Below are 16,359 nucleotides of genomic sequence, written 5' to 3'. Positions count from 1 at the left end.
TGGGTTGATAGCTTTTGTCATCTTTTTCATTGAATTCTCAAAACATTTTGATTCCAGTAGTTAAGTAGTGTGCTGTTGAGCTTCCACATTTTGGGACTATTACTAATCTTTTATTGATTGTTAAGTGTTAGTTTAATTCCACTCTAGTCTGAGAAGATGCTTGGATGATTTCAATACTCTTGAATTTTCTGATTCTGTCTTTGTGGCCTAACATATGGTCTATCGTTGACAATGACCCATGTGGACTTGAGTAAAATGTGTATTCCAGTTTCTTGGGATGATTGACTCTGAAAATGTCCAGTACTTCTAGTTTATCTCTTCATTTAGCTCCATTATGTCTTTATTGATTTTCTGCCTGATTATCTGTCAAGGTGAGAGAGTGGGGTGTTGAAGTCCCTACTATGACCGTATTGCTGTTAATATATTGCTGTAGCTCTTTCAGTAGACATTTGATATATTTAGATGGCTTATCATTGGGTACATAGATGTTAATAATTAAGTCCTCTTGATTGACTGATCTCTGAGCATTAAGTAATGTCCATCCCTATCTTACTTCTTTTTTAGTTGTCTCTAATTCAATCTCAATCTTGCCAATTCTGTCTTCAGCCTCATTTATTCTATTCTCTCTCTCCTGTACTGTTTTCTGGAGTTAATCTATTTTGTTACCCTATTCTTGTTCACCTAGTTGTGGTCTTAGCTCAGCTATTTCTCCTTTCAGCTTTCAAATAACCTTGAGATAATTAGTGTTTTCTTCCGGGGTCTCATTTGTTGTTTCTGCATTTCTGATGACAATTCTTTCAAATTCTTTACTCACTCCTGTGATTCTTTCCTTAACTAGTATTTGGATTTTGACCTTATTATTTTGTGCTTCACCCTTTGGGGGGCTTTTAGCTGGACTCCTGTCCTGGTTCATTTCTCCAATATTTCTTCTTGTTGGTTTAACCATTTTCTATAGTTTTTTATGAGGTCCCTCTCTTAGTACTTTTCAAATTACTGATCACTCTTGCCTGATATGACTTGTGTCTAAGTAAGGTAATTAAAGGGTTCACTGTTGTGGAAATTGAAAGTTGTTTCAAGATTATTTTAATCCCTGAGCACAGTGGTTTAAAAGCCTCTTATTCTTTTTCTTCTTTGTAGGCTATCCCATAGGGATAGCCTGAGGGCTTTTAGACTTTAAGTAGGCTTCTTAGCTTAATCCTTCACTCCTGACTATGAGATAAACAAGGTGAGGCAGAGATAATCCAGTGGGTATAGATCTTCTGTTTAGTTTCCTTGTTAGTTCTCTGTTCCCTGGTGTAAGCACAGGGCCTTCCTATACCCCCCCCCCACTCCCCCACCCCCCTGCTCCAGATTCTGTGGGCTGTAGCAATGGAGACTCGCAGTTGCATTTGGTGAGTCTTAGGGGAGTCCTCTCTTCCCTTCAGCCATCCCCTTGTTGGTGAAACAGACTGGAGGTGGTGTCTCAACTGGTAAACTGCTGGACTGTTACCAGCCAGTTAATCTCTCCCTAGGTTCCTCTCTGTCCACAAGCCACATGTGTTTGCACTCACCGGTGATTTGGTGGGTTCCTGAAGTTGTTCTAGTCCTGTTTTGCTGCAGTCCCAGGTGGTCTCCTTTGGTATTCCTAGTTGACCCAAGAGAGGAGAGGAGAGAAACACAGCTGCTGCTGTTTCGTAGCCCCCTCATCCATTCTTTTCCAGTATGAATTATAATGTTTGCTCTTCTTGAAACAAATCATCAAAAGAGGGCGGGTGGTGACGCACCTGTTTGAGTGTACATGTTACAATGCACAAGGACCCAGGTTCAAACCCCCAGTCCTGTCCTACTTGGGAAAGCTTTGCGAGTAATGAAGCAATACTGTAGGTGACTCTCTTTCTCTCACTCTCTGTCACCCCTTCCATCTCGATTTTTTTAAAAATTAAAAAGAAAGAAAGAAAAAAAGAAAAGTCATGTAACAGGGATAATGACTAGGAATAGAAAAAGACAATTTTCTTTACCTGTGTGACAGTTAACTTTTTTTGTTTGTTTTATTTGATAAGACAGAAACTGAGAGAATTTTCTATACTGTTCCACTGTAATATATATATATATATTTTTATTTATATATTTGTAAATATAAATATATATTTATATTTAGTATACTAATATATATATTTGTTAATATATTACTGTAGCTTTAAAAGTTTGAAATCAGAAGCATGGTTTTTCTGGCTCATTTCTTTGTGCTGGCTCTTATATGCTTCCAAATATGTGAAGATTTGGATTTTCTTTCTTTGGAAGATGCTGTTGAACTTTTGATGGAATGTCATTGAATATGTAGATTGTTTTGGATATAATGAGCATCTTAACTGTATCTGTTCTTCATTCCATGCACATGGAATATAGTTCCATTTGTCATCTCAGATTTTTTCATTAATGCTCCTTATAGAAATCTGACCATGAATGAATTTATTCATATCTTGTTCTTTCTGATGTTATTGTAAAGTAGCATTCTGAATTATCTTCTTGGATAGATAAAAATCCTTTTTGTTCACTGTGCATAGAAATGTGATTGTTTTTTGTATCTTGCAACTTAACTGAGTTTATTTCTTCTAACACTTTTAGTGGAGTTTTTGAGGTTACCTGTATATAAAGTCTTATCATTGGCAGACAGTTTTACTTCATTCTTTTTAATTTGGATACTCTATTTCTTTTTCTTGTCTAATTTTTCTGACTAGGATTTTCAGTAATAATGTAGAGATGATATATGACATCCTTTTTGGTTCCTGACATTAAGACAAACATCTTAAAGGTTTTACTGTTGGATATGACATTAGCGATTTACTTAGACATACATGACTTTTAGTAAGTTGAGGTAAAACTCTTCTAGACCTAATTTATTAAGAGTTTTTGTCATAAGTAGCTGTTGAGTTTTTGCCAGGTTTCTTACTGATATGATCATGGGATATTTAGTTGTTAATAATGACTGTCATATTTATTGGTTTGATAGGTTGGACCCTCTTAGAGCCAAGCATAAATTCCATTTGGTCTTAGTGTATATAATTCTAAGCTGCTGTTGAATTAGATTACTAGTATTTATTGAGAATTTTGCATGAATATTTAGCAAGAATTCTCCATAATTTTCTTGTGTTCCTATCTAGCTTTGATTTCTAGATTATGTTGGTCTGAAAAAAACTTAGTTTGGAAGTGTTTTCTGTACAAGTTTGCAAAGATCTGGTGTCTGATTTTGTTGTTGCTAGGACTTCACTGCTCCGTGACAGCTTTTTCATAGAAAAAGAGAAATGGTCTAAGAGATAGGAAGAAACAACATCACAACACCCAAGCTTCCACCACTGCTGTAGTACTCTCATGTTTTTTACTGGGGGGGTTGAACCTAGCTTGTATGTATGGCAAAGCAGATGTCTTCCCAGAGCTTACCAGTTCCTGGTGTTTAAGTGTAATTGGTAGGACACACCTGGGGGGTGTGTGTGTGTGTGTGTGTGTGTGTGTGTGTGTGTGTGTGTGTGTGTGTGTGTGTGTGGTGTGTTTTCTGATTCAGTTGCCTTACTCTAGTAGTGGTCTGTTCAGATTTTCTCTATCATCATGATTCAGTCTTAGTAGATTTTATTTTTCTAGCAGTTTAGACCATCTGTTTTATCCAGTTTGTTAGCACATACTTACTCACAGTGGTCTTTTATCACCTTTGATCCTTTGTTTTCCTATGAAAATAGTTGTATTATTTTTTTATTTTTGAAATTTCAGTCTTTTTAGGCTATCTTGATGTTGAGGTTTGACTTTCTTCTTTTTTATTGTATTGAGATTGTTTGTCTTAACAGTATGAGAGATTTTAAATAAGTTAACATTCTGGTTTCCCTCTACTCTAAAAACACCAACTCAGTGATGCCCATTCTGCAGTCTTTTTGTGAGCCGGGACCATTAAAGCTTTCAACTTAAAAGGTAGAAATATATTGATATTACTACTATTTGTCCTAATTGTCATTCCAATATTTAGACTATACTCTTCTTGTTTCTCTTTTAGTGCCTTAATTTTTGAACTTTATCTCTAAAGTGTAATGTTTACAAAGTAATAAAGAATGATTCTTGCCATCTTTATTTTATAGAATCTCAAAATGTGGATTTTGTGTGTAGTGTTCTTGTGGTGGCTGATCAGCTTCTTATAACTCGATTAAAAGAGATTTGTGAAGTGGCACTAACTGAAAAACGTGAGTATTTCTAAATTAGAAAGTTCTTGAGTTCTTCAAGGATTATTGGATTTTACTGATTTTATTGGTAGTCTATATTATATGGTAGGATACACTATATTTTTATGATGTGAAAAATTATCAGAACATTTTATTTTATTCATTTATTTTTAATTAATTTATTTACCAGATTACTGGTCAGCTCTGGTTTATGGTTGGTGGGGGGATTAAATCTAGGTCTTCAGAGCCTCAGGCATTAGAATCTCTCTCATGACCTTTATGCTGTCTGTCCTATGCCCTCCAAACATTTGTACTACAGTATCATCATTTAAAACAAATCTTTATTTTAAAGATGTTAATATGTGAAAATAGGTACATTGTATAATTGACATATATTAGTATGTATTAAAATGTCATAAAACCTCGAGCAATAAAGATACTATGAAATGGGGACCCAGAGGTGGTGCGAAGCTCAGGGACTAGCGCAAAGATCCTGGTTCGAGTCCCCGGCTCCCCACCTGCAGGGAGGTCACTTCACAAGTGGTGAAGCAGGTCTGTAGATGTCTTTCTTACTCTCCCCCTCTCTGTCTTCCCCTCCTCTCTCGAATCCTGTCTGTCCTATCCTGCAACAGCAGCACTAATAACAACAATGATTAAAAACTACAACAAGGGGGAAGGGAACAATAACCTATAGGAGCAGTGAATTCGTGGTGCAGGCACCATGTTAATAAATAAATAAATAAATAAAATAAGTCCATCTTATAATTGAAACATATTAGTATGTATTAAAATAATATAAAACCTCGAGTAATAAAGATACTGTGAGGTGCCAGGCAGTGCTGCTCCTGGTTAAGCACACACATTACAGTACACAAGGACCTGAGTTCAGCCCCTGGTCCCCACCTGCAGGGGGAAAGCTTCATGAGTGGTGAAGTAGGCCTGCAGGTGTCTCTCCTCTGTCTTTCCCTCCCCTCTCAAGTTCTTTCTGTCTCTATCAAATAATAAATAAATAAAATATTTTTTAAGAAGTTTAAATAAATAAGTGAATAAGTAAAAAAAGAAAAAAAGATATTATGAAATTTATTTTGGAATTTTCAAGGATGAGAATTTCAAAATTGACATTTTTTTAAATATTCCCTTTTGTTGCCCTTGTTTTATTGTTGTTGTTGTTGTTGTTATTGATGTCATTGTTGTTGGATAGGATAGAGAGAAATGGAGAGAGGAGGGGAAGGCAGAGGGGGAGAGAAAGTGACTCCCTTGCAGGGGTGGGGAGCTGGGGGCTCGAACCAGTATCCTCACACCGATCCTTGTGCTTTGTGCCGTATGCACTTAACCTGCTGCACTACCACCCAACTCCCCAAAATTGACATTTTACTTAACCCTTGCACTGGTTTTGGTTCTATGTTAGCTACCTATTTCCTACTACTAAATGAATTTTTATGTAATTATGACATTGATGCATCACATTAACAGCACCTCTCATTTCTTTACTGTTATTATTTCAGTTAGTTAAATGACTATCCTCCTAAACATAATCTTAAACCTGGTCACCCTGCTGTACTTTATTCCCCTTTTATTCTTTAATCTTCCTCTAGGAAGTAATTATGGCTCCATTTGTTCAGGTAACTTCTAATTTTTTACTGTTGTTTAAAGGTTTTTTTTTTTTTTTTTCTTGGATGGATAAGAAAGCTTCTTGCCTTTTTAAGATTACTTTTCTTTTTCTTTTTTTAAAATTATATTTATTTATTTATCAGAGAGAACCAGAAATTGAGAGGGGAGGGGAGATAGAGAGCGAGAGAGAGACGCCTGCAGCCCTACTTCACCACTCACAAAGCTTCCTGCTTGCACAAGGGGAGGAGGGGCTTGAACCCTGGACCTTGTGCACTGTAGTGTTCACTTACCCAGGTATGCCACTGCCTGGCCTCTACTTTTGTTTTCTTACTTGCTTCAGAAACCATACAGGAATTTTGTACAAGTTTTTCTAATTCATATTAATTTGTTGATTGTATAAGCTATAATGTCTGCTATACTTCTGTTAACTTGGATATTATTTCTTGGTCCTCCTTGCATAGTTATATTTATTAATGAATTCCTTGATCATGTTAGAACCTAGTAAGAGAAGTTAAGTTCTCAACTTCTGTGGTTTCTGATTATTGTGCAGTGTATATACTGTTATTCTCATTTCTTTTTTTCCTAGGTGTTTTTTTTTTGTTTTTTTTTTGCCACCAAGGTTGTTACCCCATGCCTGAAAGACAAATCCAGCACTCCTGATGGCCGTATTTTTTCTTTTTAAAACTTTTGATAAAGACAGAGAGAAGTAGAGGAAAGGGCAAGAGAGAAAGTATATTATTGCTACACCATTGGTGAAGCTTTCACTTCTGCAGGTGGGATTAAGCCCAAGTCTCTCACTTATGGTAATAAGTGTGTCCTACTGGCTGTGCCATCACCCTGCCCTTTCATTTCTAAAGGAATAGTTCTAAAGGATTTTTTTTTTTTTAGAAAAATATTAATTTCTTTTTGGAGGGGGTTTAATGTCTTACATTTGACAGTAAATACAATCGTTTGTACATACATAACATGTCTCAGTTTTCCACATAACAATAGGACCCCACTAGGTCCTCTGTCACCCTTTTCTAGGACCTGTACTCTTCCCCCACCCCCCCCACCCCCCAGAGTCTTTTACTTTGCTGCAGTACACCAACTCCAGTCCAGGTTCTGCTTAGTGTTTTCTCTTCTGGTCTTGCTTTTCAACTTCTGCCTGTGAATGAGATCATCCCATATTCATCCTTCAGTTTCTGACTTATCTCACTTAACACGATTTCTTCAAGCTCCAACCAAGATGGGCTGAAAATGGAGAAATCACCATTTTTAATAGCTGAGTAGTATTCCATTGTATATATATATAAATACACTTTTTAAATGTGAGACAGAAAGACCAGAACACTACTTAGCTTTGACCTACAGTGGTGCCAGGGATTTAATCTGGGAACTTTGGGGAGAGAAATTAGGAAGATTATAACAAAGTTAAGAATCTTTTGTACAGTTTATTAGTTCCTGAAATGGTGTTAACTAGTTATACATTAAGATTTAGATGGTATCATTTTCACAGTCTACAATGTGTATATATAAATGTGTCTGTATACTCATTTTAATTGACATCAAATGTACAGCATTATAATATGATATTTGCATATATTGTAAAATGACTCCTACAGTTTTGTAAGTAAACATTCTCACAGATGTGGATTCTCATTGTGGTCTTAATGTTCATTTCTCTAATGGTTAGGTAAGTGGTCCATTTCTTTGTTTGCTTGTAACTTGCTTTCCATCTCATTTTGCTAATCTTTTCCTTTGTAGTTACCCTTAAGAATGCTGCTATGATACTGGAATTCGCAGCAATGTATAATGCTGAACAGTTAAAACTGTCTTGTTTACAGTTCATAGGACTGAATATGGCAGCTTTACTCGAAGCAAGGTAGGTTGGGAACAGACATACATACATGCCTATATCTGCATTTCTAATGGCTGAGGCTGATAATTTATGTATAACAGTAAATATTATGGTAATCTAGTGTGAATAAGGCTACTCTGTAGGGGATGCAGTCATGAATAATATAGACATTTCTGTCTACCATGCATGGAGTAAATTCTGATTAGCAACTGTAGAATAAATAGTATTATCACAGATTTTTTTTTTTAGCTTTTTTATATTTATTTTCCTTTTTGTTGCTCTTGTTGTTTTTATATTATTGTTATTGTATTTATATTATAGTTATTGTTCTTGTTATTGATGATGTTGTTGTTGGGTAGGACAGAGAGAAATGGAGAGAGGAGGGGAAGACAGAGAGGAGAGAAAGACACCTGCAGAACTGCTTCACCGCTTGTGAAGTGAGTTCCCTGCAGGTGGGGAGTCGGGGGCTCACACTGGGATCCATAGTCAGTCCATGTGCTTAGCGTCACCTGTGCTTAACCCACTGCACTACCGACTGACTCCTAAAGATTTTTTATATGTATTTATATGTCTTTGCTTGTTTGGACTGATTTGTAACTAAATGCATGATTGGTTCTTTGACTTTTGGAAACTACTACTAATTAAGTCAGTTACACTAAGAAAGTATACAATTTGTTACTAGTTGATATCAATTTTCTTTTCATGTCATTCCTTTTTAAGATATTTTCTGTACTCATTGATTTTTTTTTGGGTGGAACTTGGACCTACAGCATATGGCCTGGAAAAATTTATTTGTTTTAGTGTTTTGCAAGCCGATTGTATATAAAATTATTACTAAATATGAATGCTTTATGAAAACTGATACATTTACTTAATAGCTAAGTATGTAGCATCTGCCATCTGTTTTACAAGTTAATAGTATATTGATGGAATATACTTGGATATAAACTTTTTTTTCTTCTTTCCAGAGCTCTCCTCAGCTCTGTGTTAATGCGATGGGGGATTTAATTTGGGACTTTGGAGCCTCAGGCATGAGAGTCTCTTTGCATTAACCATTCTGCTATCTCCCTTGCCCAGATATAAATAGTGTGATAAATGCTAGTGGCTGGGAGTCGAGTGGCAGCACATGTGGTGCCAAGCCCAAGGACCGGTGTAAGGATTCCGGTTTGAGTCCCTGGCTCCCCACCTGTAGGGGAGTCACTTCACAAGCGGTGAAGCAGGTCTGCAGGTGTCTATCTTTCTCTCCCCCCTCTCTCTTCCCGTTCTCTCTCCATTTCTTTCTGTCCTATCCAACAACAATGATATCAATAACAATAATAACTACAATAATAAAACAAGGGCAACAAAAAGGGAATAAGTAAATAAATATTTAAAAAATGTTAGTGGCTTTAAAATTCTGGACATTTCAGAATTGGAGATTTTGGAAAATTAGCCTTATTGTTTCCTAAGTGGAATTTATTTATTTTAATTTCTTTATTGGAAAATTAATGTTTTACATTCGACAGTAAATACAATAGTTTGTGCATGCATAACATTTCCCAGTTTTCCATATAACAATACACCCCCCACTAGGTCCTCTGTCACCCTTTTTGGACCTGTATTCTCTCCATCCACCCACCCCAGAGTCTTTTACTTTGGTGCAGTCTAAGTGGAATTTAAATGAAATTGTTAATTTTAATTTTTAATGTAAGGTGATAACTATTTTATCACTTTAAAGTCAGTATGTTTTGATGGGCATTGAAATTTAAGATCACTCCTTAATGTCAGTTGGATAGAGCTTGAACATCAGTTTGCGAGTTTGTTTTAATTAGGGTAATAACTAGTCCTACCAGCTATAATACTTAGTAACTAATAAAGATTAGAAGAATGATAACTAATGCTGTAAGCTAAGCAATATTCTAAAGTTACTCTTTAAATTTAGTTTTCATGAAAGCAGAATGAAACAGAATCTCTTGATATTCTCTTACTGCACATGAGGAGATCCACTGCTCCTGGTGGCCTTTTTATTTATTTATTTTTTTCTTCCTTCCCTTTTTGCTTGATAGGACAGAGAGAAATTGAAGAGGGGAGAGGTATAAAAGGTGGATAGACAGACAGACACCTGCACCACTGCTTTAGCACTCGTCAGATTCCCTTCTTCAAGTGGGGGCTAGGGGCTTGAAACTGGGTCTTTGTGCATGGTGGCAGTGTGTTCAACTGATTGAACTACTGCTCAGCCCTACTTTTTAAACAATTCATCCTTTAATGCTAAGGTAATCATTAACAAAACTAATTGCAAAACAAGATTGAAATAAAAGTGCTCCACTATTTTCTAGAGGTGAATCACTAACAGAGTCTTAATGAGAGAGGTTTTAAATTTAGAGATCTTCTCTTCTGTTCTTCTGTCCTCTTCTCTTTTCTCTGTCTCTGTCTCTCTCTTTCTCTGTCTCTCCTTTGAATCCCAGAATCTTGCATGTGCATAATGTCACTACTCCCAGCACATTTTCCCATTTCAGTTAGACAGAAAAAGAGAGAAGAGACATCATGACACCAGACCTTTCTCTGGTGTAATAGCACCTCTCATGTGGTGTTGGATCTTGAACCACACACACACAGCATTTAATAAACTGTCTTTCCAGCCCTAGAACTACTTTTGTTAAAGTCTTTGTCACTAAAAATGTTTCTCATATCCAATTCTCAAAATGTTTCCAATATTTTTGTGTCATATCCTGGCTAGAGCTTGAGAATAAATTTAATTTGTATGTTGACATAGTGTTAATAATTCTAATCATAGCAGGTTTTTCTTCCTTACATCGTCAAATTAATTTATTTTAGGTAAGAATGTCAAGTACTAAATCTACCTAAAATATATTTGGAAGTAGTGTGTCACACTCCTAATTGTAATTACTATATTTGTGACTAGTGTATTAGCTAAGCCATTTAATTAAGCATGACACGCTGTGGTGATGTCTCTACTTGTATGATTTTAAGTAAATACACAAATCTTTGACTTGCATTAAAAAAAGATTTATATGAATTTAACCAGCCCTAAACAAATGTGTATTGAAAAATGTGTGCATAAATAAATATGCACAGAGATGTTGAAAAGAACTGCAGCAGAGCTAATAAAGCATCACAGTTTATCTTCAGAACTATAAAATCTGAGTGCTCCAGTGATGCAGTCGGTTAGTGCGCGGTGCTTATATGACAGAATTATAAAATCTGGTATGGGACAGGTTAAGTTATGTTGCATTAGTTGTAAAAAAAAAATAGTTTAAAATGTATTTTAAAATTAAATTCTAATTATATATTTATTATTGCCTTGAAATTTTTTTTTTTAAGGAATTTATTTATTAATGAGAAAGATAGGAGAAAGAACCAAACATCACTGGTACATGTGCTGCCGGGGATTGAATTCGGGACCTCATGATTGATAATCCAATGCTTTATCCACTGTGCTACCTCCCGGACCACCCTTGCAATATCTTTTTAAAAACTACTTTACTTACTAGACAGAGATGGAAAAAACTCTGAGATGTAAGTGGGAAAGAGAGAGAGAGGAGGGTGGAGAGAGAGAGAGAGGGCGCAAGAGATACCTACTGCACTGCTTCACCAGTCTTGAAGCTTCCCTCTGTAGGTGAAGACCCAGGGCTTGAACTCAAATCCTTGTGTATGGTAACAAGTGTGCTCAACCAGGTGTACCACCTCCTGGCCCCTGCCTTATAGTATTTTTTGTAACCAGAAGTTTCTTGAGATCCATTTTGAATATATCTCATCTGGTCCTGAACTCATCTTACACATGAAAATACTTAAGCCCAGAGAGGTAACATGAATTTCCCAGGGTTTTGCAGGTAGTTATTAGCAGTGTCCTTTCTACAACGAATTCAGTTATCCTGAAAATTAGGCCTTAGTTTTATTGATATATCTAGTCTCCAGTAGTTAAAGATTATAATTTGTAGAAAACTAAGGTTGGAAAATAAAACTTGCGGTTTTATTTCTATAGTTTTCTGTCATTTCTAAGATTTGCTTGAGTTTTATTTAAAATCTTTGTTGAATGTATTTGCCTTTTATTTGAAATATAAAAATATACAAACTTCAAAAAGGAATTTTATCGGCTGACATGTAAATGCTCAAAAAATAGCTAGTACTGTTCAGCAATATGCAATGTGTATATATTTGAAAATATTGACAGGTATTAAATTGCTTGAGTCTTAAGATAGAATTCTGTATTTTACATTTTAGGTCTCTTGATGTTTTAAGTGATGGTGTTTTAAAGGATCTTTCTGTTTTTTACCGAAAAATGGTAAGGTTTATGTTTTTATAGTGAAGACAGGCTGTGCTGTGATAGCATAAAAAATATGTTATTTCTGGCATTTAAATGGAAAAAATTTCAATAAATTTCAGTACACTGGAGTCTTTTAAAATTGAGGGCATAGGATTTCTTTCCAGATCCTACACAGATAAGTATAGTAAAAAAAAAAAAGATAAAATTAGTATCTACTTAACTCCTTTATAAATAGAAGTTACTAAAAGTCTGAATGATAGTAATCTTTTACTGTTTGTATTTACCAGTGGTTGGGGTCGTGCAAAAACATGGGTTCATTCAATCCCTGTGAAATAGATTTTGTGTCTGATGTTAAATTGAGGTTTTCAGATTTCTTTTCTTCTTCTTCTTTTTTTTTTTTTTGGACTGTTTTGTGAAGTAAACTAATCAAAAATTTTTCCCCTTGTATATTTAGGAAGTCATTGTGTATTCTAGACTATTTGGGAAATTTTTCAAATTTTCAAAAATCTTCAAGGATTTTATATTTAAAAAACAAACATTTAATTTTTTTTTTTCTATAGATTCCTGCAATGGATAGACGAGTCATTACACCATACCAAGATGGACCAGATATTAGCTATATTGAAATAGATGATGGAGATATTTTTTTGAAAGAAGAGAGAAATACAGAACAGAATAATTTGTAAGCTTTATTTCTTTTTCTTCATTTCCCATCTATTCTAGTCTTGGACATTGTAGACATAGCTGTATTGATAATGGAATTGAAAATTGAGATATCTGACTTAAGGAGCACTGCTTTCTGTTTATTTTTAGCTTTGAGTGAGTACAAAGTAATGTGTAATTAACAGATACAAATAAAGTAAGATATACATATCAAGTAAATATAGTCATCAGGTTGAGCAAGTGGATTTATCTTAGTTTCTTTTCCCAAATTGCTAAGATTTTAGCAAAGAAGTCAGTAAGATATACTGTTATATAGTAAACAGCAAAAGGCAAAAATAGCAGGAGATGTTAACAATTTTGGAAATTGGAAAGTGGTTGAGAAATAATCACTGGAAAGGTTTGAGTATAAGAGGTACAATGTTTACAAAGACCAGAGTAAGAGGCTGGGTTTTGGAACAGAGCAATTGTTGGGATTGTTTGAAAGACTGGATTTATTCCTGAATTCCATTTAGTCAAATGATTGCCCTACTTTTTTTTTTTTTTTTTTTTTGGCAGAAAGCTAGAAACTTGTCCCTTGGGAAGTGAATCAGAGAGACTTCAGTACTCCCTTTGATTTTCTAGACAATCTGTAACTGTTACAGAGTGGTGACCTTTAGCACAGCCACATTTGGAAGCCCTCCCAGGTTCTGTGTTATCCCCCTATGGTGGAGCAAACCATAGGAAACCTATAATTTTTAAGTAAAACAAGAATTTTAGTTCTCATAGATATTTTTCTTTTTCCTAATTAGTAATACTAAGTCAGTTAACCATTCCTTGAAATAATTTAGAAATATTAACAAATATTTCTCATTCGTGATTACAGTTGTAATACTTTATGTGTTAGTACTTTGCTTTCTAAAGTATTATTGCTGTGCTTTTAACACTAGCATTAGGGTTAGAATAAGTAATAAAGTAATAGTATCATACTTAGCCCTGACTGCATAAGTGTTACTAGACTACATGTATCCTTATTATATATATTTTTTACCTCCAGTTGTTGGGGCTCAGTGCTGGTACTATGAATCCACTGCTTCTAGTGGTCCTTCCTTCCTCCCTCCCTCCCTCCCTCCCTGCGTTCCATCCTTCCTTCCTTCCTTCCTTTTTTTAATTCAATTGGACAGAGAGAAATTGAGGGAGAAAGATAGACACCTGCAGACCTTCTTCATTGCTTGTGAAGTGTCTCCCCTACAGGTAGCGAGCAGGAATCTGATTCCTTGGGCCTAGTACTATATAAGCACTTGACAGGTGTGCCAATGCCCAGCCCCCTCCTTATGCATTTTTCTTTAGGTCAGAGTGCATACATAGTTCCTTTGTGTTTCTTCTCTAACCGGTTTATCTTTTCTTTTTCTTTTTTTCTTTTTTTTACAGAGAAGTTTATTGTATTTTAGTCATTTCAACTGGAAAAACAATAGTATTTATATTCCCAGGCCTTTATAATTTAAAATTAGTGATATACAGAATCTGGGCCATTTCATATCTCTAAAGACAGTAACTTAAAATACTAGTTAACTTCAGGACATTAGTCAATATACGGCTTTAATCCAACATATCATGCCAAATTATACATTTGTCAGTATGTTCTAACCTATTCATCAAAACGTGATTTGCTCTTGCCTAGGGAAAATATGTTCAAGAAGGCAAAAACAAAAGCAAAAAAGAAGCCTCGTAAGCGTTCAGATAGTTCTGGAGGATATAACCTTTCGGATATTATTCAGAGTCCACCATCTACAGGTTAGTTGAAAATGTTTTAGGACATAATTCATGACTTAATACTTTGTATTCATTAATAACTTGAACATATACTAAATACTATTATCTGCTAGAGTTACTATAATAGAAAATAGTCTTCAAAGAAAACAGGGAGGCACAGTGGGAAAAAATAGTCTTTTTCTTGGGTTGCTACAGGAAACAGTATAGTACTATGACTGAAGTTTGCTTTCAAAGCATAAATAAAGGGGCTAAACTGACCTTAAAATTAAGGAAGACCTCTTAGAAGCAAGTGATACACATAAAGAAGACTTGATTTAAATAGCAAGAGATGGTTCATTTATTTTTAAGTTAATGGTGCAATTTTTAGATACAAAACCTATGATGTTACTTTATTTTCCTATTTTGTTTTGGATCTATTAATTTTTTTTTTTTTTTTTTTTTTTTGTGACTAAGCCCTTCCTTAAGGGATGGAGCTCTGAAGGAAAGGAACTCTTTAAGTGACTGAGCCATTCCTTAAGTGATGGAGCTCTTAAATAAAGGAGCTCTTAAATGAAGAAGCTCTTAAGTGACTGAGCCCTTCTTGCATGATGGAGCTCTGAAGTAAATGAGCTCTTAAGTGATGGAGTTCTTGGAGTTCTTAAGTAAATGAGCTGTTAAGTGACAGAGGCCTTCCTTAAGTGATGGAGCTCTGAAGTAAAGAGCTCTTAAGTGACTGAGGCCTTCCTTACATGATGGAAACCTGAAGTAAATGAGCTCTTAAGTGACTGAGGCCTTCCTTAAGTGATGGAGCTCTGAAGTAAATGAGCTCTTAAGTGACTGAAGCTTTCCTTAAGTGATGGAGCTCTGAAGTAAATGAGCTCTTAAGTGACTGAAGCCTTCCTTAAGTGATGGAGCTCTGAAGTAAATGAGCTCTTAAGTGACTGAGGTTTTCCTTACCTGATGAGTCCTGAAGTAAATGAGCTCTTAAGTGATGGAGTTCTTAAGTAAATGAGCTGATAAGTGACTGAGGCCTTCCTTAAATGATGGAGCTCTGAAGTAAATGAGCTCTTAAGTAATGGAGTTCTTAAGTAAATGAGCTGTTAAGTGACAGAGGCCTTCCTTAAGTGATGGAGCTCTGAAGTAAATGAGCTCTTAAGTGACTGAGGCTTTCCTTACTTGATGGGTCCTGAAGTAAATGAGCTCTTAAGTGATGGAGTTCTTAAGTAAAGGAGCTCTTAAGTGACAGAGGCCTTCCTTGTATGATGGAGCTCTGAAGTAAATGAGCTCTTAAGTGGCAAACGCTAGAAGAAAAAGAAGCTCTTAAGTGACTGAGGCCTTCCTGAAGTGATGGAGCTCTGAAGTAAATGAGCTCTTAAGTGACTGAAGCTTTCCTTAAGTGATGGAGCTCTGAAGTAAATGAGCTCTTTTTTTTCTTTTTCTTTTTTTGTCATTTCTTTGACTTAAAAAAAAAATTCTTTATTGGGGAATTAATGTTTTACATTTGACAGCTAATGCAGTAGTTTGTACATGTATAACATTTCCTGGTTTTCCAGATAATAATACAATGCCCCACTAGGTCCTCTGTCATCCTTTTTGGAACTGTATTCTCCCCCCCCCCCCCAGTCTTTTACTTTGGTGCAATAGGATCTATTAAATTTGAAGCACCAGAACCTAAACAGAAAATTGACTTCTTTTTGAAATGAGTAAGATTAGATATTAGGTGTGGCAGGGTACGAGATAGCTTGCCTAGGAGAAAGAATGGTATATAAATTTTTTTTTTAATATTTATTTTATTTATTTATTCCCTTTTGTTGCCATTGTTGTTGTTGTTGGATAGGACAGAGAGAAATGGAGAGAGGAGGGGAAGACAGAGAGGAGGAAAGAAAGACACCTGCAGACCTGCTTCACCGCCTGTGAAGCGACTCCCCTGCAGGTGGGGAGCCAGGGTTCGAACTGGGATCCTTATGCTGGTCCTTGTGCTTTGCGCCACCTGCGCTTAACCCGCTGCGCTATAGCCCAACTCCCGGTATATAAATTTTTTAAATAGCCTTTTTATTTCAGTTGATTAGTTA

The 16,359-nt window shown here is 35.6% G+C and overlaps 1 protein-coding gene across 3 annotated transcripts in view; it reads left to right on the top strand.

Annotated features, from left to right (window-relative positions):
- IBTK (inhibitor of Bruton tyrosine kinase) overlaps positions 1-16,359 on the top strand; it is an 81,327-nt gene that overhangs the window by 34,642 nt on the left and 30,326 nt on the right. For all 3 annotated transcript variants that reach the window (XR_009553667.1, XM_016191454.2, XM_060205428.1), the window contains exons 17-21: positions 4,101-4,202; positions 7,539-7,656; positions 11,854-11,914; positions 12,457-12,578; positions 14,217-14,329. Coding sequence is in view for 2 of the 3 variants with exons in the window: in XM_016191454.2 (XP_016046940.1) it covers positions 4,101-4,202; positions 7,539-7,656; positions 11,854-11,914; positions 12,457-12,578; positions 14,217-14,329 (516 nt within the window). In the remaining variant the exon portion in view is untranslated. The remainder of the gene's footprint in view (positions 1-4,100; positions 4,203-7,538; positions 7,657-11,853; positions 11,915-12,456; positions 12,579-14,216; positions 14,330-16,359) is intronic.

Source organism: Erinaceus europaeus, chromosome 13 (assembly GCF_950295315.1).
Source record: "Erinaceus europaeus chromosome 13, mEriEur2.1, whole genome shotgun sequence".
Lineage (NCBI taxonomy): Eukaryota > Metazoa > Chordata > Mammalia > Eulipotyphla > Erinaceidae > Erinaceus > Erinaceus europaeus.
The sequence above is the reverse complement of the archived record's forward strand: the minus strand, read 5'-3'. Positions and strand labels throughout refer to the sequence as shown.